This window comes from Sciurus vulgaris (assembly GCF_902686455.1).
Source record: "Sciurus vulgaris genome assembly, chromosome: 13".
In the NCBI taxonomy this organism is placed as follows: Eukaryota; Metazoa; Chordata; class Mammalia; order Rodentia; family Sciuridae; genus Sciurus; species Sciurus vulgaris.
Window position 1 is genome coordinate 71,706,582 of NC_136474.1, and position 27,589 is coordinate 71,734,170.

The 27,589-nt window shown below is 40.6% G+C and overlaps 2 protein-coding genes across 8 annotated transcripts in view; one reads left to right on the forward strand and one right to left on the reverse strand.

Moving 5' to 3' along the window:
- Positions 1 to 27,589, forward strand: part of KATNAL2 (katanin catalytic subunit A1 like 2) — an 84,430-nt gene that overhangs the window by 8,246 nt on the left and 48,595 nt on the right. Inside the window, exon 1 of one of the 7 annotated variants that reach the window (XM_079108783.1) lies at positions 24,052 to 24,653. The exons of 4 other annotated variants lie outside the window; for them this stretch is intronic. In XM_079108783.1, coding sequence (XP_078964909.1) covers positions 24,621 to 24,653 — 33 coding nt within the window. In that variant the 5' untranslated portion in view covers positions 24,052 to 24,620. Of the gene's footprint in view, positions 1 to 24,051; positions 24,654 to 27,589 lie in introns of those variants that run through there. 2 more of the 7 variants (XM_079108784.1, XM_079108787.1) reach the window with 2 other exon arrangements.
- Positions 4,864 to 8,919, reverse strand: LOC306642641 (elongin-A-like). Its single transcript, XM_079108396.1, has 2 exons — positions 6,603 to 8,919; positions 4,864 to 6,417 (listed from the first exon to the last, which is right to left on the reverse strand). The coding sequence occupies exons 1-2, from the start codon at positions 7,569 to 7,571 to the stop codon at positions 5,224 to 5,226; spliced, it is 2,163 nt and encodes a 720-aa protein (XP_078964522.1). The 5' UTR covers positions 7,572 to 8,919; the 3' UTR covers positions 4,864 to 5,223.

A 27,589-nucleotide genomic window follows, 5' to 3' on the forward strand; every position in this document is an offset into this window, starting at 1 on the left:
ATTAACTTCACTTCTGACCACTGCTGCAACCCTGTGGGCTCTTTATTTTAGTATTGAACGTTACACTCTGGGGCACTTGACCACCGAGCCACATCCCCAGCCCTTTTTTATATTTTATTTAGACACAGGGTCTCACTGAGTTGCTTAGGGCCTTGCTAAGTTAGTGAGGCTGGTTTGAACCTGGTAATCCTCCTGTCTCAGCTTCCTGAGCCACTGGGTTGACAGGTGTGCACCACTGTGCTGGGCTCTTGGGCTTTTAAAATTCTGTGACTGCTCTTGAGCCACATTCGTCCTGTTCCTGAACCAAGAAAGGGAAACTGTTTAGACAACTGCGAACACTTTCCTCATGAGACTACTTCCTTCCTTCCTTTTTTCCTTCTTCTCTTTCTTTCTTTACTACTGAGAATAAACACATGTGAATTTGTATATTCACGTTTGATGCCAAAACAAAGTTACTGTCTTTCTTTTGTAACAATAACATTTATTGGGTTTTACTTTTAAATATTTTTTTGTTGTTGTTGCAGATGGACACAATTCCTTCCTTCCTTCCTTCCTTCCTTCCTTCCTTCCTTCCTTCCTTCCTTCCTTCCTTCCTTCCCTCCCTCCCTCCCTCCCTCCCTCCCTCCCTCCCTCCCTCCTTCCTTCCTTCCTTCCTTCCTTCCTTCCTTCCTTCCTTCCTTCCTTCCTTCCTTCCTTCCTTTTCCTTTCTTTTCTTTCTTGCTGAGGATTGAATCCAGGGCCTCACATGCGCTAGGCAAGTGCTCTACCACTGAGCCACCAACCCCTGCCCAGATTTTACTTTCAAATATCAAACTATAAATCTCATCACCCAGAAAAATCTTGTAAATCTTTTAAAAAATTGATATAGCCTTATGCTTTCAAACTGAATTGCTAGTACCAAAATAGCTATCTTGCTATATTTAAAAAAACAAAAAACAAACAAACAAAAAAACCCAAAAAACATAGAAAACTGGACTATAGATTTTGGAAAATGTGACCACGAAAGAAGGCCTTGGAAGAAGTCACTGGATCCTGGCACAGAAAAAAGCCTAAGAAGAGCACAAGAGTTTTGCCGAGACAGAGATGGGAATTTGGCAAGATTTGGTTGGTTAGAAACGAGAAGGAAGAGTCTCAGGGAGGAGAGAGCTATGCAGAGAAACGTTCCATAATAATTTGGTTTTGCCTGAATGCTAATTTGGGGCACATACACAGACTATGTAGGTAGGAAGTAGGGGGAAGATCAGTTACCAGGGAACCATAAGCCGAGCACCTCCCAGGACTTAGCATTGGGAGACATTGGAGCTCTGACCAACCAAGTAGAGAAATCTTAGAGAGCAGAAGGACTTGAGTGGAGATCTCATAAGGGCTATAAAAAAGAGGAAGCAAAGCTAGCCCTAGAACAAAGTCTATTTCAAACACCCCTGTCCAAACAGCTTTAAAACAAACCTTGACAGAATGTAAAAACCAAACCACTGGCCAAAACAAAACTACACACTTCAAGACATTCTCAATAGCTGGCATCCCGTCAAACTTACTGAAGGTCATAGGAAACAGGAAAATAAGATAAAATCAGAACAAAAAGCAGAAAATAAAAGGAGCTCTATAAGTGTCAGAGAAGGTGAAATTGGCAGTTGAGGGCTTTAAAAATAGTCTAAATATGTTTAAAGATTTTTTAAAAACATAGTTATGGAAAGGAGAGAAACACAAAGATATAAGCACAAAGAGAACTTCTAGAGTTGATAATGACAGTACCTTCATGGAAACATTCACCGGATGGGCATAAGGAGATGAGTAGGTTGAAGAAACCACACTAGAAACTACTGCACCTGAAGCACACAGAGAGAAGACAAGAAGCAAACGAATAAGCCTCCATGTCCCAAGCACAATATGAAGTGGTCTAACACACGCAGTTCCCATCCCAGAGTGGAGACGGGAAGGAGAAGAAAACGCAGAATAATGGTGGCCCAAACCACGCCCCCATCCCAGAAGTTACAAAAACCTTTCAGGCAGGATATACACTGTGACTTTGAGAAAGCAAGTTGCTGCTGTGCCGAGAGCTGCCCCAGGGAGAGGACCCCCAATCCCCAGGGGGAGCTTCCATCCAGCAACCAGTCAGAAGCGGAGGCCCTCAGTCCTGAAATCATAAACAACAGTATTCTGTGGCCAACCAGCAAGGCAGAAGCAATATTTTCAGATGCTGTGTGTGTCGGGGGGTGCAGCTCTGTAATCCCAGTGACTCGAGAAGCTTCCTGAGTCGCTGGAATTATAGGTGTGTAATCACTGTGCCTGGCTTATAGGTGTTTTTGCATTTTTTCCTTTCCTTTTTTTTTACGGTATTAAAGATCAAACCCAGAGCCTCTTGCACACGTTAGGCACGTGCTCTCTACCACTGAGATACATCTCTAGATCCGTTTTTTGTTTTTGTTTTGTTTTTTTTTTTAAACAGGGTCTTGCTAAATTGCCAAGGCTGGCTGAAAACTTGTGGTCCTTCTATATGGGCATTTGTTTGATGTGGGGGTGGGGTGGGGATTAAGGGAAATTGAACCCAAGTGTACTTAACCATTGAGCGGTATTTCTAGCCCTTTTAAATATGTTATTTAGAGACAGGATATTGCTAAGTGGCATAGGGCCTCACTAAATTTGCTGAGGCTGGCTTTGAACTCCTGATTCTCATGTCTCGGCCTCCTGAGCCACTGGATTTCAGGCGTGCACCACAGCGCCCAGCTGTGGCATCCTTTATAAACACAAATTTCTTAATTTTATTCTGCTGTTCTTGTGTTTTGAGATGGGGTCTTGCTGTATTTCCCAGGCTTATCTTGAGCTCATGGGTTTGATGGTCCTCCCTCCTCAGTCTCTCCGGAAGTTGGAACTATAGGTGTGTACGCTCTACCTGTCTCAAAATTTATAATTTTAATAAAGGTCACTCCATCAACCTTTTCCTCTACAATCAGTAATTTTTATACCCTCAATCTTTCTCTTTTTCAGATTCATGAAGACAGTCTTTCACAGAATCTTCTAAAAATCTTATTTTTTGCAAACCATGTGAAACTGATTGCAGTGTGTATGTGTGTGTGTGTGTGTGTGTGTGTGTGTGTGTATACCCTGGGTGCACATGAAAGGAATGAAGTATTTGTTAGGAACAGTTTTTTCAAAAACACTTATTAGAAAGATGTTCACACTGTTGTTTGTCCATGTGCCTGTGGAACTGTTTCTGGGTCCTTGGGAACTGTGCTATTGGTCTATTTTTTTTTTTTAATATTTTTTAATTGTCAATGGACCTTTATTTTATTTATTTATATGCGGTGCTGAGAATTGAACCCAGTGCCTCACACATGCCAGGCAAGTGCTCTTACCACTAAGCCACAACCCCATCCCCATCCCCATGTCTATTTGTTTCTTATCCTAGTACCAGTGTTTTTGTTTGGGGGGGAGGGCAGAGATTTTTTTGGGGGGGGGGATGGTATAAGAAAGGAAGATTTTATTTTATTTTTTTATTAAATTTTTTTATTTTTACAGACTGCATTTTGATTCATTGTACACAAATGAGGTACAACTTTTCATTTCTGTGGTTGTACACAATGTGGATTGACATCATTCATATAATCGTACATATACATAGGGTAATACTGTTTCATTCTACTATCTTTCCGTTCCCCCACCCCCTCCCACCCCATTTTCCTCTACACCATCCAGAGTTCCTTCATTCTTCTCTTCCCCCTCCACCATCCCCCCTCGTTATATATTGTCACCCACTCATCAGAGAAAACATTCGGCCTTTGGTTTTTTTGGGCTTGGCCTATTTCACTTAGCAGGCTATTTTCCAACTTTATTCATTTACCAGCAAATGCCATAATTTTATTGTTCTTTATGGCTGAGTAATATTCCATTGTATCTATATGCCACAGTTTCTTTATCCATTCTTCAATCAAAGGGCATCTAGGTTGGTTCCACAATGTAGCTATTGTGAATTGAGCTGCTATGAACATCGATGTGGCTGCATCACTGTAGTAAGCTGATTTTAAGTCCTTTGGGTATAAACGGAGGAGTGGGATGGCCGGGTCAAATGGTGGATCCATTCCAAGTTTCCCAGCCCTTTTTTGTACTTTATTTAGAGACAGTTCTCACTGAGTGACTTAGGGCCTTGCTAAGTTGCTGAGGCTGGCTTTGAACTCTCAATCCTCCTGCCTCAGCTTCCTGAGTAGCTGGAATTACAGGCGTGCACCATCCCTCCTGGCTTGTTCTTTTTTGTTGTTGTTGGAGTTTGTTTTGTTTTTCGCCTTTTTGTTTTTCGTGCTGGGGATAGAACACAGGGGTGCTTTACCACTGGACTTATCCCAGCCCTTTTTATTTTTTATTTTTACAGTCAAATTAATCAGTCTTTCCAACTATCAACTTCTGGGGCTATATCTAAGAAGCCCTCATCTACTCCCAGATTTAAAAAAAAAATACTATGTACAGTCTTTATTAATATATACAATTTAGGGACATTTATTAATTAAAAAATTATCATTGCATACAAAGAGCTTAGTTAACAACAAAAGCATAAAAAGGCAATAACCGTGCATGGTGCACTCACAAGCGCAACACCCAAAAAGTGTTATGGGGCACAATTTAAGAACACACCCATCACCACTGAGAAGTCCAAATTTGAGTCTTTATTAAGCCGGCTGGTTGACTATCTCACACAATGCCCTAAAAATGGCTATTGGGAGAACAGCCCCGACTATAGGGTTGCAGGAGTTTTTATACCATAAATTAGTACATCAATCAAAATTGTCAGTTACTGTAAATAAAAATTACAAACTAACATCACAGGATCTGAAATCATTAGCAGAGGGGGAAGTGGGTCAAAATGACCTAAACAATCACTGTTGACATTATCATTAACATGGTAATTTATTTAGGAAACTAGGAATCATAAAGAGAACTATTTTTCATTATACAAGAATTGCCATTTCACCATTTTGTGTTGACACACAAGTCGTGCTAAGAACTGTTGACAGGTACCGAGGCGGGGCATTCCCACGGGAGAAGCATGTCCTGCATAACCTGGAGTCTTAAGGTAAAATGGGGTCTGTTTATTCATTGCCCATAGAGTCTGGTCCATGACATTCCATGAGGTCAAATAGGTCAACCCATCATTAAAGTCCAGGGTTAAGAGTCCAAGTTTTCAAAACCGGAACGCCTCCTCTGGAAATCCCATCTCCAAGACAAGTCCTCAGTTCATCTTCGGGAGATTCGCCTGTTGTAATCTTTGATCGCCTTCGCCATCAGTGGGGCAGCTTTCTTACCAGTGGATTTCCTGATGTTGACCACTGGTGCCAAGTAAGCCCTTCCAGTGTTCAGAGAGGCACCTGTTGGTCTCTTAGCTACAGGGTTAAAGCTGCTGCTGCTGCTGCTGCTTCTGGAGGGGGTGTCACTGCTTCCTGTAGGGTACTGGGCTGGTTCGAACTTGGCTTTTTCGGAGGCAGCTGCTGCTACTGTCCCAAACTTCTCCTGCCTCCTTGGAACATCACCAGGCGACTTAAAAAAGATCATCTTTGTTTTTCGGCCTTGGGGCTTGTTAGTACGAGCAGACTGAATTCTCCTCGTCAGGGCTTGTAGTCGCTGCTCTTGGGCATCCTGAAGCCGCAGATACATCTCCCGCCAGGACTCATTCTCCTTTGGCATTTCTTTCTTAAATTCTTTGTGACAGTGAATCCTCCATAACTGATCTGCTTCTTCAACTGAAACTTGATTGTATTTCTCCATGCAGTACAGCTGATCAGGTGCACATTTCTTCAAAACAGAATGCGGGAGTCCACTTTCTTCCAAGATGGAACCGTTGTGCATAAGTTCCTGGCTGCACTGCTGGTGCGAGGTCATTTGGGCAAGGTGGCCGCATTTGGAACCAGAATATACTTTCATCTTAGAATATTTTCTGCATCCAGTAAATCCAGCTTCTTCCTCTTTCTCTGGTGAAGAGAGTGTTGTTCCATCTGGTTGGAAGAAGTACATCAGGTCGTAGGTAGGAGGTGGACTGTGGGTTGCCTCCTCATGGGGTAATGACAGGTCTGGCAGTCCTGGAGGTGCTTCTGTGGAGAACTCTTCCATCTCGGCCGAGTACACGTCAGCAGGCTGCCACTTCTCTGACTGGTTTCCATTCATCAGAGGAAAGTTCTGAACAAAGTCAAAGTGTTTTCTAGACCTTTTAGAATCATTTTCTTTCATTTCCTTTTCTTTCCCTGCAGTGACTGAAGTCTTCGTTGTTTTCTTTTTCTTCTGAGGCTGGTCATACGTGAGGTATGTCTCAAAATGCATAGTGGGCTCCTCGAATTCTTCATCAAATGACTTTCTATCTGTAAGCAAAAATAACCAAAAGAGTTTCAGCAACAAAATGAAAGTACAAATAACCGGGATGGGAGCAGACTTCATGGATCAGAGATGCCTTTTATTCCTCAGGGGAGTCAGGCATCAGAGACTAACTTTCTGGGTAGAAAATGGCACTGAATTTATTTGGGAAAGGATCCCCTTCTCCCAGGGACTGCTACCTTGAATTGGTGGTTATCTCCCTTCCAGGGCTTACTCTGTCCCTGGGAGAAAATTGATTGGAAGGATCAAAGTGTGGGCATCTCGCTCCCTCCCTCCCTCCCCCCAGGCCACACACTGTCTTGGGGGGGTTTATCAATTCCATATCCTTCACTACCTAAATGAGAAGTTTCTAGCTTACCTTTCTGATTCATCACGTTGTCGGAAATCTCCTTCGCTTTGGGCAACAGGTCCTCTTTCTCCTGGGGTAGATCCAGGGGACCTTCTTGACGGAGTCCTGTCCACTTCTGAAAGGCAATAGCTTGGCCTTGTCCAGGCATGTGGCCCCGAGCAGTGGGCTCGAGGTCCTCCGGGGATCTGGAGTGGTCCACGGACATCTGACGAGCACTGCTGGACCCCACGGAGGTCTGAACATGGCCGCAATCAGAAGACCCCCAGCCTGAAGGAAAAGCTGCGACCCTGGGGCGCTTCTTGCTCTCATCTCTCCCCTCGCGGCTGTGAGACCTCTTGCGAGATCTCTGAGGTGGCCACAGCTCTCTCTGCGCTTTCTGTCCTTGCTCAGGACTGCTCGATGGACTCCTGGGGACGCTCCATTTTTCTTGGTAGCCCCGGTCCACTTCCTCCTTTCGAAGAGCATCCCCGGGGCGCTTTGGGGAACGGCTCTGCTCAGAGTCCTGAGGACCAGGCCCTGGATTTCGCTCCAGAAGAGCCAACTTCTTCCACTGGGCCGCCAAGTCCCTGGCCAAGTCGCCAACAAGCTCTTGTTTTCGCAAGCTCTTCACTGTCTTCCTAACACCAGTCTCCTCAAGGATGTCTGGTGTGATCGGCAAGGCGGAGAGTTTCTTCAGATATTTCTGCAGCTTCTTAGAGCGGGTGCTGGAGGCCAGGCGCGCCTGCAGTTTCTGCACCGCTTGCAGCACCCACTCGGCCGCCATCACTGACCCCGGCTCGGCTTCCTCCCTGGACATGGTTCGGTGTCGCTCCACAGGCAGCATCTGGTCTCTAGGAACAGCGGGCCACCTGGTCTGGGTTCGCTGGTCCATGCTGACCACTGCTGGGTAGGCCTGCTTCTGGTCCCCAGGGTGTAGGACCTCAGCTGGAACCACCTCTGCAGTGTGCGGTCCAGGACCGAAGGAAGCCGCAGACCAGACCTGGCCTTATATAGCCCCCTGCTCCACCCCCTGCGGAGACTGAGCCACGCCCTAATGGACTCCTTTGGTTCCTGGACCGCTACCCAGATGCCGGACTCTGCCTGGACCTATTTTTTTTTTTTTTAATATTTTTATTAGTTATTGATGGACATTTATTTTATTTACTTATTTATATGTGGTGCTTAGAATCGAACCCAGTGCCTCACACATGCTAGGCAAGCGCTCTACCACTGAGCCACAACCCCAGCCCTGCCCACACCTATTGATTAGATCAGCAGGACTGCTTCAATTAGGGGTGACCACCTCAGGCTGTTTCAGCACAACCTAACTCAGTGAGTTCTGTTATTTCTGTTTTATAGAGGAGGAAACTGAAGTTCAGGGAAATTAAATTAAATTGCACTCAGTCACATAACAGGAAGATGAGACGGAAACCAGAACTGAACATGAATAGTCTAGGTGGAGTGTGAGCGCAGGAATTGAGGCCTACAGAGAAAGAGGATGTGTTTAAATTTGGGAAGCTTAGCTCTGTACGGTAATAGTAGTTCCTTTGGTTTGGTTCCAAAGCACATCTAGCATCAAATAAATTGAATGGATATGGCCCTTTGCTCTAATTACCTGACTGTTAGCACTAGGGTCTGAGTTAGAAGAGCCCAAGACACTCCAAGTGTCCTGAGGGCACCTACTCTCAGGTAACACCCTAGAAATACTACATTTTATTATGACTATTAAAATGAAAAATGAGTCTTAACTGAAAATGTCACTGTTGGTTGCATTTCATTTTATGAGATCAAATTGGATTAGACCCAAAATGTAAATGTCAGTGTTGATTACATCACCTTTGATTAGCAAACTTAATTGGATCCTGATTGGATTTCTTAGAATGTACCTGACCTGAACTTTCCCCCAGACTTAGGAAAGCATAGTGGTTACTCTTCCTTTATTTATTTTATTTTATTTTTAAACTCTTGAACAGTTTATATTGACATACATTCTAGGGCGTTGTGTAACTTTCTCACTCAACTTTCCAGTTATCTCAACCCTATTTACTTTGTAGCCTGTATTATCCCCTTCAATTTATGTTGTTTTGTTTCGTTTTTTTAAAATCCAAGTCTTAGAATTTATTAGATTAACCAGGCATGCATGTTTGTAATCCCAGTGGCTCAGGAGGCTGAGGCAGGAGGATTGCCAGTTCAAAGTCAAGGTCCTAAGCAATTTCGCAAGACCCTGTCTCAAAATAAAAATTTAAAAAAGGGCTGGAGATGTTGCCCAGGGATTAAATACCCCTGCCTTCAATCCCTGGGTACCAAATATATATATATATATATATATATATATATATATATATATATGATTATATATTGATTAATATAAATACATATTAGATTAATATACATTAGATTAACAATATATATATATTAGATTAATATATATTAGATTAAAAAGCTCCTGACAGTTTATTATTGCTCTCAGTATTCTCAGTAGTATAAATTTGCAGTTGTAATGTTGCATTATTACTTTGATAGTCAGGAATTAAATTTACATAAATAAAGTTTAAACAAATGACAGGTAGCAAGAGAATGAATAAAATAAAACATCATAGTCCAACAGTGTAGATACATTAAGGGGTTAAGCAAGGTGTGTATGCATATCTATTCTTTCCAATCTTATTCTTTTTTTTTTTTTGTACCACGGATTGAAGCCAGGGGATGTTGCCCCTGAGCAGCATCCTCAGCCCTTTTAAAAATTTTTTATTTTGAGACAGGGTCTTGCTAAATAGCTTAGGACCTTGACTTTGAACTGGCAATTCTCCTGCCTCAGGCTCCTGAGCCACTGGGATTACAGGCATGTACCACTGCACCTAGCTCCAGTCTTATTTGATATGTGTGTGTACATGCACATGCATATAAATGTATGAGTTATCAGAACAAAATCACATAACTGATACTGTTCTCTGACTTACTGCTTCTTTTATAGGATACAACCCAGGATATGGGTTGTATTTGGTCATTTGTACCTTTTAAGTCTCTTCAAATGTAGCAGAGCTTCCTCCCCCTCACCGCCATCTTTTCTATTTTTTTATTTTACTAGTTTGCAGTCATCTATTTTATAATAACTTCAATCTTTTTTGTAGTTGTAGAGGGACAGCTTGTCTTTATTTTATTTTATTTAAAAATTTTTTATGTGGTGCTAAGGATCGAACCCAGTGCCTCACACATGCTAGGCAAGCGCTCTGCCACTGAGTTACAGCCCTAGCCCCAGGTGATGACACTTTAGTCAACAACAGACTGTCTGCAACAGTGGTCCCGTAAGATCCTATCACCTATCAGAGCTGTGACCATCTTAGTTTTCATGAACTCTTTATGATGTTAGCAACACAAGGACATCTGTTAGTGATAAAGCTATCAGAAACTAGCTTGCTGTTGAGAGACACATGGTTTTATTTTTAAATTAGTTTTTTCATTTTTGGGGAGAACTTAGGTATTGAACCCAGGGGTGTTTTACCACTGAGATACATTCCTAATCCCTTCTATTTTTTAATTTTTTTTATTTTTGAGGCAGGGTCTCCCTAAGGTGCTGAGGCTGGCAAATTATGATTCTTCTGCTTCAGCCTCCTGAGTCCCTGGTATTACAGGCAGGCATCACCATGCCTATCTATCTATCTATCTATCTATCTATCTATCTATCTATCTATCTATCTATCTATTTTGTATCAGGAATTGAACCCCAGGGCACTTAACCACTGAGCCACATCCCCAGCACCCCCCATCCTTTTTTGTATTTTATTTAGATACAGGGTCTCATGGAGATGCTTAGGGCCTCCCTAAGTTACTGAAGCTGGCTTTGAACTTGTGATCATCCTGCTTCAGCCTCCTCAGTCACAGGGATTCCAGGTGTGCACCACAGCACCATTTCCATCTATTTATTTTGAAAGACACTGACTTGTCCATGAAACTATGCCAATTGTTTTTCAGAGCATTTACCCTTGTAGATCTGTCTGGTTACTTCCTCATGGTTTAACCTGCTGCTCTGTCTTCTGTGAAATGGAAGGTGACTTTGTGTATTTGTATTACACCTTTTCATTTTCCTCCTAAATTTCACATTGCATTGTCACTGAACCCAGGTTCAGAGGCTTATCCCGCAGGAAAACCAATGTCTAAGAGATGAGTGTTGGGAGGAAGAAAGGCTTTATTCAATGGCCAAAAAATAGAAAAGAGGGAGCTTTGCTCAGCTTAGCTGCTCAACTCCAGGAGGGCTTTGGGTGGGGGTTACAATATAGAATAGGAATAATGAGGGAGAGGGAGGAGGCAATAAGGGAAGGAACAGTCCCATGTTTTCTGGGAATAGGCAGAAATCTTCTAGGTACCATCTCTCTTCGCTTCTTTTGTGATTTGGTGTTTCCAGTTATGGTATCTGATATACATCTTTAATCTTGAAGAGGGGAGGGAAAGAGCACCGAGGCAGGTCTCGGTCAAGTTAACCTTGTATTATAGTTTTGAATGAAACATTTCCCAAATGTTCAACAGGTCTGCTGAAGAGCTGATTAGACTATGGCTCAAAAGTCAAAACAACAGAGGAGACAGACACAAGCCTTTACATTCCATTTCAGCCACTCACAAGACACCTGTAAGCCCCAGAGAAGAGTCAGTGTTTTCAGCAAAGCAGACTTCAGGTCCCTAAGGAGTGACTTAGGCAACTGTTATCATACCATCTACAAAGCTAGTGGGAACTAATAATGTATTGCCCAACTGCGTGGCCTCCCAAATTAGTGATTTTTTAGCCAATTAAGAACAAGCGAGGGTTGGGGATATAGCTCAGTTGGTGGAGTGCTTTCCTAGCATGCACAAGGCCCAGGGTTCCATCCCCAGCTCCCTGCCCCTTCTCCAAAAAAACAAAAAACAAAAAACAAACAAACAAACAAAAAAAACCCACAAGAGAATCTAGAGGGTTTATTTAGGGTTTCTCTCGGTAACAGCAGCACACTCTTACTGTCAAAGGACTGTCACGCTCTGACTGTGCGAGTTGTCTCTATTCTCCATTCTGCAGTTTTCTTAGACTAGAAAGTAGCTTTTGTAAACACGAGCTTTGGAAAACAACATAAATGTCATAATCGCAAATCTTTTTTTTTTTTCTTTTGTGGGGGTACGGAGATTGGGCTCGGGGCATTCAACCATCGAGCCACGTCTCCAGCCCTATGCTGTATTTTATTTAGAGACAGGGTCTCACTGAGTTGCTTAGGGCCTCACTTTTGCTGAGACTGGCTTTGAACTCAAGATCCTCCTGCCTCAGCCTCCCAAGCCATTGGGATTACAGGCAGGGACCACGGTGCCTGGCATCATAATCACAAATCTTGTTCTATCTTTAACATCAATAATATGGTATGAAAAGTCCCCTGTGTTTCAATACTTTATACTTCCTTTCTGAAATCCCAAATTCTATGACCAATTCACAGTCCTGATTATAATAAATGCCCCTCTTCAAGGAGCACTTGCTATGTTCCTGAGCATGGGTGATCAATTCTGGCTTGTATTAAATGCAGTAAATCTCTTTCCTGGATCTTCAAACACTCCTTCAGATAGTTCTAGTGTTTTGCGAGGTTGTGCACCATTCGAAATTTAGGAAGTTTCCTGGTAGAATCAGGAGGTAATCAGAAAGCAAAAACCAAATTAGAACCTACGGGTATATGTATATATATATATTCAAGCTTTTAAGTGAATATTAGATGCAGGAACTATAGAATAGAACTACAATAAAAACATTTGAAAGAAGAGATATGTCCTTTTTAACTGTTTGTTTTGGAGATGGAAAACTCAGTGCAAAAGTTAGATCTCATTACAGAAATTGAAACAAGCACATGCAAATTAATCTCCATTGCACCCGTAAAAAGGAAATTAAAAGCACTAATGTTGCATGTGGTGTATATACAGTAACATTTCCTAAATATCTTCTGGGTTTAAGACTGGGAATGATATTCAATGCTTCCTTTTCCTCAGGCTATAGTATCATAGGATTCAATTTGGAATCTGATAATGGAGACATTTTTGTGGTACAATAGCCCACAGAGGAAATGAAGGAAGAAGTAAACAGTCAGATTATTGAAACAGGCATCTAGATTAGATGTTCACTTTTGGGCCTCCTTTCTTTGGTAGACAGAAATTAATTGAGCATCTAATTGTGTCCATTTCAGGGGCTCACCATCTCTTAACAAGTTAAATCAACCATTTGTTAGTAGCTCATTCTTAGTTTTTTAATTCAGAAGATGATTTTCTATGCTAATTTGAATGGCATGGGTGGAAAGATGTAGATCTGGCAACCTTTACACTTTTAATTAACAAATTTGTAAGACTGCATTTTGTGTTTGAAGTACTAGAAGCTCGTCTTAAATATTTAGTGCTAGGTATTTGAATCGTGTCTTCTCATTTCCAACTCTTTTTTGCTCTTACTATATGGTGAATTTCCATCCAAATTGTCTCAAAGTAAGTCACATTATCATTTCAAGGCCTGGTCAGCCCAAGTACAAGCTGCTTCATAGTCTCCATACTACAAAAGTCATTTCTGAATGGCCTCCTTACCAAACAGGATTCAACATGACTGAACCAAAGGGTGTTTTTCATTTCCCATCATCTGTCATAGATGTTAGGACTCTGGCAAACATTGTGATTTTAGTAAAAAAGAAAAACCAAAAAATTGTGGAAATATTTTTTGATTTGGATCTGAGCCCTGTGTTAATGCAGGAATGTTCCGAAGTGAGATGATCAGATTATCAGAGCAGTAATCTAATCCATTCATCCTCGTTTGGATGGACTAATTGGGTGGCAGGTGGGTGGGGCATGCCCTAGAAGGGTGCGTCTTCCCTGCGGCCCCTTCCCCTCTCTCTCTTTGCTTCCTGGCCACTATGAGGTGAGTAGCACAGAACAGCCACAGAGTTCTGCCTCTCCTCGGGCCCAAAGTGATGGAGCTGGCTAACAATGGACTGAACTTCTGAAACTGTGAGCCCATAATCAACTTTTCCTCCTATAAGTCTTGTCAGGTATTTTGGTCACAGTGATGTGATGTTGGCTAATACAGGCTTCTTATATTGGTTGAAGAATATGGTCAACATTGTTCAGATCAGTTTAGGATCTGGAGGTCCCTCCATCCCGAGTTAGATCTTCTGGCTTCCTGCTTATCCAAGTATGTTCCCTAGGTCAATGGCACTGTTTAAATGGATGTCACAGATGCTAAAAGAAGTGTGAAGGATATGATTCTATGATGCTCCAGCTCAAGTTTTGTTATGGAGGCTGTGAAAGCCACCCAAGATAGCCTGGTTCTATTTCAGTTTGTGGCAATGACCTTCTTTCCTTACTCTGCTTACCTTACTTCTTACCCTGGACCACCCATGGGTAGAGGACAGTAACACTGGATTCCCATGTCTGTGTGTACGTGCATGTGTGTGCACCCATGGACCCATGGGTATTTCTGTAACATAGTGCTGTTTGTCTTCTGTATTATAAAATGCTAAGAGTGGAATGAATAGCTGGGTTAATGGGTGTCTGCATTTTTCACTGTGATAGATTTTTGTTGATTTGCTTTATAAAAGGATTATGTAATTTACATTTTCAACAATGGTATCTGCATACATATTCTTGTCAACTTCTAATGACACAATGCAAAAATTTCTACATTTTTGAAAATTTGAGATTTTTCTTTCTTTTTTTTATTATTGTTTTTTTTGAGACAGGGTCTTGAGCTGGAACTAAAGATGGGGGCAGGGGTCTGGGGAAAGCCAGGAAACTCATTAGAGGGACAAAAAAATAGATCTTGGGACAGATGTCTAAAAGGGGCCTGGGGACTGCGGATGTGACCCCAGTGGTAGAGCAATGCCTAGATGCATAAGGCCCTGGGTTCAATCCCCAGCACCACAAAAATAAAATAAAACAACATGGTAAAAAAATAATAATAATTTTTCAATTATAGAATTATATCCTTCACACTTCTTTTGGAATCCATGGAGTCATTTAAAGAGTTGCCTGGGCTGGTCTTGAACTTACTCAAGCAATCTTTGGACCTCAGCCTTCCAAGTGCTGGAACCAGGCACATCATAAAAATTTGAGGTTCTTTTTGAAAGAAGCTTCTTTTCATACCAATGAACCAAAGAAGTACTAACAATATTTAAGATGGTGTCTTCAATTTTATGTGAGTTACAAATTACTATAAAAACAAAAGAGAAAAAAACAATAAAGAGAAATGTCTATCTAGATGATTTTGTGTTTTGTTTTCTGTCTGATGAGTCGGTTCCTATGGTCACTTTGGTGTAGCAAGCTTGGTGAAGTCCAGAGTAAGGAGTAAGGCAAGCAGAGTAAGGAAAGAAGGTCATTGTCAAAAACCGAAATAGAGCCAGGCTATCTTGGGAGTGATGAGCAGGCCCTCATGCGGTGTGGCTGGAAAGCAGCTCTTTTCACTGCTACCATTTTCACTTTGAACAACTTCAAAATATTGAATAGAATGATTTCCATTTTCAGTCAGACTATATATTGGGGCAAATAATAATTTATTTTTAAATTAAATTAAGCTTATTTAAAAAGTATTTCCATGCTCATTTTATTATCTATTAATAATTTTATTACCTTCTTTCCTTTGCCCCTTCCTCCTCCTTTTTGCATTTTAAAACTACCTTACATTTTAAAATGCAAAAAAGTTATGGTATAATTCCCATACCATACAACTCACCCATTTGAAGTGTACAGATCAATGGCTTTTAGGACATGCACAATTAACATCCAGTGCCACGATCAATATTAGAACATTTTCATCAGCCCTGCCAAACACCCATTAACTGTCACCCCTATCTGCTCATTCTCCTCAGTCCTTCCATCCCCCTTTTATTTTGTTTTTTCATTATTATTGTTTTTTAATTTTGGGGGTACCAGGGATTGAAATCAGGGGCACTCGACCATTGAGCCACATCCCCAGTTCTATTTTGTATTTTATTATTTAGAGACAGGGTCTGAGTTACTTAGGGCTTTGCTTTTTGCTGAGCTTGGCTTTGAACTCTGGATTCTCCTGCCTCAGGCTCCCGAGTTGCTAGGATTATAGGTGTGTCACATATCTTAAACACGAGGAAACTATTAATGCTCAGTGGAGTTGCAGCTATTTTCCATGAAGACATAATGATTAGCATAGTGATTTTGAATGGGATTATGGGCGTGGGCCACCGTGTTATTTTATTTTTTGTGACGCTGGGGATATTTTTTTGTGGTGCTGGGGATTGAACCCAGGGCCTTGTGCCTTCTAGGCATTGCTCTACCACTGAGGCCACATCCACAGTCCCCAGGCCCCTTTTAGACATCTGTCCCAAGATCTATTTTTTGTCCCTCTAATGAGTTTTCTGGCTTTCCCCAGACTCCCGCCCCCATCTTTAGGAAATTCAGCCGAAGCCAATGAGTCCTGTGCATTGTTGGGGAGCACAACCCAAGTATCAGGACACCAAATCAGACCCTCTAACTGTGGATGGGTGTAAATATCATAAGAAATGGGCAAGTCAGTGTCCCATATAGATCTTTCAATAGATAGATGGACAGATATGGACTGGATTAGCTTTATTTATAAAAGGCCTATGGCTCTCCAGCAATTAAAAGGTCTAATCTATGGGTACACTACTCCTGTTGCAGCAGGTGACTCATTTTTTGAAGGAAGTCTAGCTAGTCATTGCTAAAAATGGTCCCTAATGTTAGCAACGTGTGATACTAGGCTTGAGGAATTGTGAGACACACCATTCGTTTGTTATCAATTAAGAAATACCATATGTCTCACTGATACGTGGATGATGACACATATAGGGGGTGGGAAGGGGGCAAGAATGGAGGAAGGAGGGACTCTATAGAGGGATAAGAGGGGTGGGAGGGGGTTGGGGGGGACGAAAAAAATAACAGAATGAATCAAAATCTATTACCCTAGATAAATGTATAATTACACAAATGGTATGCCTCTACTTCATATACAAACACAGAAACAAGATGTATCCCATTTGTTTACAATAAAAATGAATTTAAAAAAAGAAAAAAATTCTGGGAAAACATTAAGCCTTTGGTTTTTTGGGATTGAGAGAGAAGAATGGAGGAACTTTAGATTATGTAGAAGGAAATGAGAGGGGCTGGGTATGAAAAATGGTGGAATGAGACAGACATTATCACCCTATGTACATGTATGATTACATGAATGGCATGAATCTACATCGTGCACAACCATAGAAACGAAATGATGTACCCCATTTGTGTACAATGAATCAAACTGCAGTCTGTATAAAATAAAAAAGTGAATAAATAATTTTAAAAAAGAAAAAAAAAATACCATATGGCAAACCATAGTTGTTTTTGGCTAATTTGGAAGCTTGGCTTTGGTAAGTTAAAATAGCTTCTTTGGTCTGAAGAGAGGGATAGAGTGGAGAGTGATAAGGAATTGATAAAGGGGAGGAAGAGCCCGGTTCAGGAGCTGGGGTTCTGCTCCCAACTCTTAGTGGGCTTTTGAGCAAACCCCTTAACTCTTCTGAATCAGGGCTTCCTGACAATGGTCTCCAGGGACCGTCTAGGCCCTAAAATTCCGGAACCCACATTCCAAGCATGGGTTTGAGAATTTATACATTTAGAAACATAGAGTATCAATCCTGTTTCTTTCTGTTTATGGGAGTTGTATTTTTCTTCTGAAAACTTGATTTACACTGAATGCTACAATGCTGGACATCTTTTTTATGCAAACAAAATCACTTGGGAACTTCATGATGTGCTTCTCCTCTTATTACACTAGATGGCACTACAGGCAAGGCGAATCAAATTAAAAAAAAAGCCATTGATGGCTAATGCTATTTGGAAAAGGACCATTTTACTGTGAACAACTATAAAATATCTTAGACTGGGATTCAGTATGCACACACATATACGCACACGTGTGTGTACACATACACATGCAAAAGCAACAAAAGTTTCATGAAGCACTACCAAACTTTTGTACCTGCTGTACATTTTGTGATAATTGTATTTCATTGAACTTTGTTGCTTGTAAGCCATTAAATTGATTTCATGATCTGCAGTTTGAAACAATGATCTAGTAAATATATCAGGAATATTAGTTTCCAACCACAAAAATGTGTAGGGTATGTGAATAAATACACACTACCCCCCCCCCCCCCCCCCCCCGTACTGGGTACTGAACTCAGGGGCACTTAACCACTGAGGCATATCCCCAGCCATTTTTTATATTTTATTTAGAGACAGGGTCTCACTGAGTTGCTTAGGGCCTTGCTAAATTGCTGAGGCTGGCTTTGAACTCATGATCCTCCTGCCTCATCAATTTTTATTTTTCAATTTTACTTTACAAAAGCTGAGGGGATGGAAAAAAGACAAATACATATTCTAACAGGAAAAATTAATGAAGAACAACTTTTACTTAATACTTGGCACCATGCCAGGTACTGTGGCCTGGTCTTTAATGATGTTTCCATTTCCTGGGAAAGACGAGTCATTTTGAGTGACATAAGAGAGCAGCCTGATAAGAGACTGTGAAGTTATTCCCACAAGCCAGAAAACTATAGAAACAGATAGCTTAAGTGAAAATTTGATGGACTAGATAGCTAATATCTAAACCTTATCTTTGAAATGAACTTTTGTTAGGAAAATTATGTGCAGTTGAACAAAAGGAGTCACAAAAAAAAAGCAAATTCCACTCACATAAAGTTTAAAGGTGAGAAAGTTAAACAAATATATTTTTAAGATGTATATATACTTGATAAAACCATAAAGAAAAAGGGAATGATTAACATGGGTTGGCAGGGAGGGGAACCATCTGCAAGGACACCTGGAAAGGGTTTCCAAGATACTGAAGTTGCTCTGGATCTCAACTAGTGTGGTGTTTGTTAATATTAAAAATGGATGCATATTCTTTTGTATGAATTATATATTTCACAATAACAAGAATAACTAAGACAATTACTGCAATTGCTTTTTTTTTTCTCTGAGAAATGCAAACAGATTCATTAAGGAAAGCAGGAGCACATTTAAGGGAGAATGAGAGCCATCTCGAGAGTGAGAAGCAGCCTGTAATAGCCTTCTTGATTCTCTCTTGTTGGTAATTTAATTTTAGGTTTGTTAGCCTTCTGACTTAAGGGGTCTCATGATGGACAGAGGAAAGAACATGCCCAGGATTGCTGTTTTGCAGTGCCCAGTCACATGCTTTTAAAGCTCTCCTTAGTGTTATCAGATCTGTCCTTGAATATAAATTCAGATTTTAGAAATAAATGGTAAGATCTTCTATTCACAAATACTTTGTATATTGAAAGAGGCATACCTTCAAATAATAGGACTATTCAACAGATGTTTGATTTGACAGTCATCGAAAGTCAAGTTTTAGCAGGGCACAGTGGTGCATGCCTGTAATCCTAGAGACTCAGCAGGTTGACACAGGAGGATGTTATTTGAGGCTAGTCTCAGCAACTTAGGGAGGCCCTAAGCAACTTAGTGAGGCCCTGTCTCAAAACACAAACAAAAAATCAAAAAGGTCTGGTGCTGTAGCTCAGTGGCAAAGAGCCCCTGGGTTCAATCCCCAGTGCCAAAAAAAAAAAAAAAAAAAGAGTGAGTTTTAGAAAAAACTAATGACTTGAAAAAATATATTTTAAAGAAAAAAAACCTCAAATTATCAAATTACATGAGACCCTTACTTTGTAAGAAGACTTAAAGAATATAACAAAAATGTTTTCTTTCCTCTTTTGCCTGTATTCATTGTGTCACTTTCCTACAAGGGCCACATGCTATTTTGGCAAATTTGGACTGGGGTAAAACTCATCATAAATCTATATTGAAGACAATTTTAAAATAAGACTTTCAGAAACGTTTTGAACAATGCAATAGGAATATGATCTGCCAATGGACTACTTTGAAGGAGTAAACATCCACTTATTTTAATATTTTTCTCAATTTTTTGATTTGTTCTAATTAGTTATACATGACAGTAGAATGCATTTTGATACAACATACATAAATGGAGTATAACTTCTCATTTGTCTGGTTGTACATGATGTAGAGTTATACAGGTCGTGTAATCATATATGCACATAGGGTGACGATGTCCTAGTCATTTTATTATCACTCCTACCCCTATAACCCTCCCCTTCCTTCCCTTCCCTTTGTCTAAAGCAAAGTACCTCTATTCTCCCTAGCTACCCCCTTATTGTGAATTAGAATCCACATATCAGATAAAACATTCAACCTTTGGTTCTTTGGGATTGGCTCATTTGGCTTAGCATGATATTATCCAGTTCCATCCATTTACTGGCAAATGCCATAATTTCATTTCTTGTTTAAGGCTAAGTAATATTCCCTTGTGTATATACACCACAATGTCTTTATCCATTCATCTGTTGAAAGGGATCTGGGTTAGTTCCATAGTTTAGCTATTGTGAGTTGAGCTGTTATAAACATTGATGTGGCAGCATCACTAAAGTATGCTGATTTTAAGTCCTTTTGGGTATATACTGAGGAGTGGAATAACTGGGTCAAAGGGTGGTTCCTTCCAAGTTTTCTGAGGAATCTCCATACTGCTTTCTATAGTGGTTGCACCAGTTTGCAACCCCACCAGCAGTGTGTGAGCGCACCTTTTCACCCACATCCTTGCCAACAATTATTGTTACTTGTATTCTTGATAATTGCTATTCTGACTGGAGAGAGGTGGAACCTCAGTGTGGTTTTGATTTGCATTACTCTAATTGCTAGAGATGTTGAACGTTTCTTCATATATTTGTTGACCGATTGTACTTCTGTGAAGTATCTGTTCAGTTACTTAGCCTATTTATTGATTAGGTTATTTGTTTTTTCGGTTAAACCTCCATTTAAATGTGCTGTGAACCCCACTGTAGGTGAGAGTTCCAAGTCCTTGCATTCAACCAACTGAGGTCCAATAATATTTAGGATAAAAATTATCTTTACTGGGGCTGGGGTTGTGGCTTAATGGTAGAGCACTTGCCTGGCATGTGTGAGATACTGGGTTTGATCCTCAGCACCGTACAAAAATAAATAAACAAAATAAAGGTATTGTATCCATCTACAACTTAAAGTTCTTTAAAAATTGTCTTTACTGTACATGAACAGACCTTTATCTTGTCATTATTCCCTAAATAATACAATAAAACAAATTTACATAGCATTACATTGTATTTATTATTAAAAGTAGTCTAGAGATGAGTTGGAGCATACGGGAGTATGATTGTTGGTTTTGGGCAAATGCTTCATCACTTTATATAAGGGACTTGAACATCCTCAAATTTTGGTATCTGTAGCAGGTAGGTGGGAGTGGGGGGAGGGGGTCCTGGAATCAATCCTCTATGAATACCAAGGGACAACTACAGTAGGTCTGACAAATTTGTTCAAAAACAAATTGTTATTTAAAAAATACTTAATTATTTTAGAGAAACTTTATTTCAGAGCAAAATTGAGCAGAAAGGATAGCTCTCATATACCTCCAGCCTCTGCTTTCCTTTATTGTCAGCATCTCATCAGTCCATCAGTGAATTTACTCTGACACACTATTATTGTCCAAAGTCCATTTTCCTTTATGGTTATACTTGGTGTTTCTTACATGTATTCTGTAGGTTTGGACAAATGCTTCATGACATGTACCTGTTATTACAGCAACATATGGAATAATTTTGCTGCCCTAAAACTCCGGAGTTCCTCCTGTTCAGTGCTTTCTCCTTCATAGCCCATGGCAAACACTGACTCATTTAGTCTTCATAATCTTGCCTTTTCTAGAATGCCACGGAGCTGGAGTCAATCCCACAGTTTGTATCCTTTTTTAAATTGGCTTCTTCCACTTACTAATATGCATCTAAATTTTCTTCACACTTTTTCATGACTGAATAGCTCATTTTCTTCTTTGCACTGAGAAATATTCCCTTGTCTGGATGTACCAGAGTTTATTTATCCACTTACCTACTGAAGGACATCTTGGTTGCTTCCAAGTTTGGGGCGATAATGAATAAGCTGTTATAAACATCTGTAAGCAGATTGTTTTGTGAACACAGACTTTCAGTTTATTTGGGTGAATGCTAAGGAGTTTGAATGCTGACTCAGATGCTAAGAGCACATTTAGTCTTTGAAGAAAGTGCCAAACTCTTCCAACGTGGTTATACTGCTTTCCCTCCCACCAGCAACGGGTGAGTTTCTGTCACTCTGCGTTCTTGTCAGCATTTGGTGTTGTCAACGTTTTGGATTTTCAATTACCCCACAGGTTCATGGTGGTAGTTCATTGTTGATTTAATTTGTCATTCCTTGATGACATATGATATCATCTTTTCATTTACTTACTTGCCATCTGATATATCTTCTTTCCTGAGGCATCAGTGTTGTAGAGACCTGCCCTTGGGCTGAAGTGACCTCCGGGGTTCTCATACACTGACACTTTGATCCCACAGGAAGAGTTTCAGTCAAGTCACACCAAGTACAGATAGGAGTTTGTTAGAAAAAGAGGGAGTACAGATACCAGTACTGGTACTGAATGGACCAGCTCTGGGGAAAAAGGCGTAGCTCTTGTAGAGTCTGGGGTGTTTAAGGGATTTGGGTTCCTTTGTTCTTGTCATAATTTCTCATTTCCCCTTAAGTGGTTTATTACCCTTTGGAAACTCTCAGCAAATTTTCTCTTTGGGGGTCATGATGACCTGGTCACAGGGATGACTGTGACCTGTTTTTGGTGATGGCCTGATCCTAAGAGGTTGGTGTAACATTTTCTTGAAACAATAGTTCCCTTAGGGCTTATAATTAACTATGGCTGTGAGAGGTTTGGCATACGAGTTCCCGTATTTCAGATGCTTGTCTGTTTTGAAAAAAGTTCCCTGTGATTCTCAGTGCTGAGACCCCCGAGTCCACTTTGAAGCACATGTCTGCTGTCCTCCCTGTGAGTTACCACCCTTACTGCCCTCCCCCTACCCACCAGCTCATGGCTGCCTGTCTACTTAACTCAGTTTATGTTTTGACCATTTTTTAGTTTTTTTTAATTGTTGATGCTGATAAATCTCAAACCCCAAATTGTTTTATCTGTGCTTCTGATTGACCAGCTATAGATCAGCTTCCCACAACCCCCTCCTTGGGTTTGAGCCACTAGAGGGGCTCAGAGAACTTTACTTACATTTATTTATAACTGCAAAGTATCTAGATAAGACATGCATAAGACAAAGCAGGAGGGAAGGACTATGGAGCATCCAGGACCGCTCTGGGCATGCCACTCTCAGAAACCTGCCTGTGTTCAGCTAGCCAGAAGCCCTCCCAATTCTGCAGTGTGGGTTTTATACAAGCTTTTGTTTTTGGTACTGGAAACTGAACCCAGGGGCACATAACCGCTGAGCCACATCCCCAACCCTTTTTATTTTTCTTTTGAGACACAGTCTCACCAAGTTGCTTAGGGCCTTGAATTTGCAATCCTGCTTTCTCAGCCTTCTCAGTCTCTGGGTTATGCAACCATGCCCTGCTTATGCAGGCTCTATTACGTGGGCATGATTGATTAAATCATTGGTCATTCTTGGTCCACTCTATCCCTAGCCCTTCTCCTCTCCCCAGAGGTTGGGGAAGGGTTGGACTGAAAGTCCCAACCCTCTAACCCTGCCTTGGTGAAGCTACCTATGGGCTGCTAGTCCTCTCATTAGCTACAAAGAGAGCCTGTCACTTTGGAAATTCCAAGGATTTTAAGAGCTATATGGCAAGAAGCTGGGATGAAGAACAAATATATATTTTACAATCTCACAAGGAAGCAGGCAAAATAGTAACTTATTTTATGAAGATATATTTTTTTTTTTCTCTCATTAGCTACAAAGAGAGCCTGTCACTTTGGAAATTCCAAGGATTTTAAGAGCTATATAGGAAGAAGCTGGGATGAAGAACAAATATATATTTTGCAATCTCACAAGGAAGCAGGCAAAATAGTAACTTATTTTATGAAGATTTTTTTTTTTTTTTTTGCAGTGCTGGGGATTGAACCTAGAGTCTTGTGTGCACTCTATGAACTGAACTATATCCCCAATTCCCTGTTAACTTGCTTAAACAGTAATAATTAAACATGACTGAACCTCTTTTTTATGATTTTAAATCATAAAATAATACCATATCCAAAACAAAAACAAAAACAAAGCAGGATGCTATAAAAAAGGAACAATCAGAATAAGAACAAGTTCCTGGAAATTAAAAATATTCTCTAAATAAATTATATAGAATGTTTCAAAGACAAGGTCAAGGAAATTGCCTAACAAATATGAAAAGAGAGAGAGAGAGAGAGAGAGAGAGAGAGAGAGAGAGAGAGAGGAAGAGAAATTGAACACTGTAAGAAAAAAGAATATTAAAAGATCAGTCTGGAATATGTCTTTATTCAGTTAATAGGAGTTCTTAAAAATAGAACATAAGTAAGTAATTTTCTAAGCAAATAATAAAACAAAATTTTCCAAGAATGGAAATGTGGAAATAACTCGCTTGATGATGGCCAACATAGTAAATGGAAAAAGACCCTGTAATGGTTAATTTGAGTTGTCAACTTGATTGGATTAAGAGATGCCAATGATTAAGAGGCTTCTGGTCATGTCAGTGAGGGTGAGTCTAGGAATGATTGGAACGTAGGACAGTGAACTGAAGTGGAGCCCCTCCCTAAGCTTGGGCAGCACCATCCAATAGGATGGAATAAAAGCTGGAAGAACAAGGAAGCAGAGGCAGATGCAAGCTCGGCTCTTCTTGACCAGGTTCTCGATCGCTGCTTCCATCGTCTGAGGATATCGGACTCTTCCCTTCTTCACTCTTCCAAAGTGGGCTCTGCCAGTGATTCTCCAGGTAGTTTCCAGAAGCCTTGGTCTCAGACTAGGGTAGCACTGTTGATCCCTCTTATTCTGGGGCTTCTGCCTCCTGGACTGTGCCGCTACTCGTTCTTTCAGCTCTCCAGCTGCAGATGGCCATTGTGGACTATCCAACTTCTGCTCATGTAAGCCAATCTAATAAATCCCCTTTTATAATCATACTTCCTGTTGATTCTCTTCCTCTAGAGAACCCTGACTAATACAGACTCAAACTAAAGAAACTAATTTCTGGATATCAGAGTTAAAAATGGGATCCTAAAAGCTTCCAGAGAAATGTTAAGTTTGCTTTAAAGGGGCCTTAATACATTTTAAGTTTGCTTTAAAGTTTTCTTGGTACACAGTGAGCCACAACCTAACCTGATGTGTGAACAAGCAAGTACTCACACAAGTGGTTGAGTCTTGTACCAAGTAGTTGAGCTCAGCCAATCACAAGCAGACAACTGTTGCAACTGTGTTCAGGTAAGGCAAATGCAAGCTATAACCAACGGGGCTTTCTCTGTAAGTCACTTCCATTTTCTGTACATCACTTCTTTTTCTCTGGCTATAACCTCCCATGTGGTGAGGTGGGGTACATTCTGAGCCATTTTTTGACCCAGACTGTTGATAGATTCTAAGAATTACAAGTAAAGTCAATTAAGGTCTGTGAAACCACGGTTGTTGTGGTTTTGTCTTTTTAACAGAAGGGGGAAAAAACTCATTACATGCAAGCATCAGGGTATAATGTGATAATGTCAAAAAATATGATAATGTCATGCACTTTGAGTTTTTGTTTGTTTTTGTTAATCCCTAGTTAACAAAGATTAAGGGATTAAGCCCAGGGGTGCTTAACCACTGAGCCACATCCCCGGTCCTTTTAATTTGGGGACAGGGTCTTGCATAGTTGCTCAGGGCCTCAATAAGTTGCTGAGGCTGGTTTTGAACTTGTGATCCTCCTTCCTCAGCCTCCCGAGTCACTGGGAGTACAGGCCTGCATCACTGCGTCTAGCTCCTTGTCCTGCCCTTTCAAACGATCAGATTTAAAGTAGAAGACACTTTCAGGCAGGCAAATATTTAACAACATTTACTTCCCATCCATTTTTACTCAAAAGAATGTATGCTATTAAAAAAAGGGAGTGACCAGAAAAGGGAAAGACTAAGTTTCCAGAGGATCTAACTAAGGAAAGTTAAAAAGGAAAATCCGTGGTTTGTGTCCCTACAACAAGCTCATACAGGAACTCAGCTGGAGGGCAGAGGCTAGGAGGGAAGCCATGGTGAGGCTGAGGGGGTAATGGACACATTATCTGATGTAATCAACAGTGGGGAAAGTGATAGAACTCATTGGTGTTTGGTAACTAGTAATAGGTATGTGGAAAGTAACCCAATAAAAATGGGGTAATTATTCACTTAAAAAAATTGTTGTAACCAGCCCTGGTGGCACACAGCTGTAAACTGAGTGACTTGGAAGGCTGAGGCAGGAGGATCGCCAGTTCAAAGTTAGTCTCAGCAACTTATTGAGGCCCAAAGCAACTCAGTGAGACCCTATCTCTAAATAAAATATAAAGAAGGACTGGGGGTGTGGCTTAGAGGTTAAGTACCCCAGTTCAATCTCCAATGCCTCCCACCCCCCAAAAGAATTGTTGTATGGAATTGAAAAATAATCATAGAAATATTTGGCTCAGCAGTGAGCAATATTAACCTGGTCCTAATAATACAATCAGTTGAATATTGATTTAACAATAAGGGGAGGAGAGGAGAAGAAGGGTATAAAGCATCTTAATTCTCTTCCACCTGGACAGGAAGTAAATAGTTTATGCCTACATAGGTTGATCATAAAACTGTGGCATTATTTAGATATATGGGATTAAATATCAGAAGAAACAGCTGAAATAATTAAGGTCATTCTCTTTAGGGAGTGAGAGTGAGTGGTGAGGTAATGGAATGGGGCAGAAGACTTTGTTTTCATTCAAGTTTTGTAGGAGTATATAATTTTCAACCTTAAAAGGAAGAAAATTTTGGTACATGGCCCAACACGGATGGACCTTGAGAACAGTACACCAAGTGAAATAAGCCAGACACAAAGAGGCAAACACCGTGTGAGTCTACTTACAGGAGGGACCCGGAACAAGCAAATCCATAGAAGCAGAGAGTGGAGAGGCGGATGCCAGGCGCTGGGTTGTGGGGAGTGTGGAGTTCGTGCCTCATGGGATGGAGTGTCAGTTGGGGAAGATGAAGAGGTTCTGGAGATGGACGGTGGGGATGGTTGTACAACTATGTGAATACAATTAATGCCACTGAACTGTATATTAAAGTGGTTAAGATGGTAAATTTTTTTTTTTTTTTTTTTTTTTTTGCGGTGCTGGGGATTGAACAGAGGGCCTTGTGCTTGCGAGGCAAGCACTCTACCAACTGAGCTATCTTCCCAGCCCAAAATGGTAAATTTTGTTATATGCATTTGACCACAATAAAAACTATCTTAAACATAAAAAAATTAGTACTACTTGATTTTTAGATAATTATATGCATGTTTCATTTTATTATAAAATTATTCTTTAGGATGTTCTCAATGAAATATCTATATTGATATCTGTCTCGAGTGTTTGTACATAGATTTCATGACATAATTTGTGGACTTTCATTTTTTCCCCAGTTCTCATCTGTGTTCTCCTTAGATGAAGATGGTTATTTTCAATTAATGGAAGTACCTTTGAATTTAGTATTTTGTGATGCATTTTGGGAGAATTTGTGATACCAGATTACTAAACACAGCATATTAACACTGGGAATAAAAGTACAAATGCTTACAGTTTTAATAAGTTGAATAAGGACCTTATTATGCTGGAATTTTCCTTTTATGAGCCTCTGCTATCCTCAGCGTGCAGTCTAGCCATGCAGTCACCCCTGGATGTGGTTTATTGGAGTTCTCTGCATTTGTGCAGGGACTGGGTGGGACACTGAGTGAATTAAAGATATAGTGGCCAGTAAGTGCAGGTTGTCACAGCTGATTTCTGGCTCATGGTTTTATTTTTATAATCACTTTCCTTACCCTGGTCCAAATAGCAGGAGTGTATTTGTCTCTTCCCTG

What these genes read in the sequence shown, in the direction of transcription:
- LOC306642641 (XM_079108396.1), bottom strand. Translation starts at nt 7,571, where the DNA reads ATGGACCAGCGAACCCAGACCAGGTGGCCCGCTGTTCCTAGAGACCAG. An exon ending in GAGGGAGCGAGATGCCCACA is followed by an intron (nt 6,418 to 6,602) that starts CTTTGATCCTTC and finishes AGGCATCTCTGA; the next exon opens with TCCATGAAGTCTGCTCCCAT.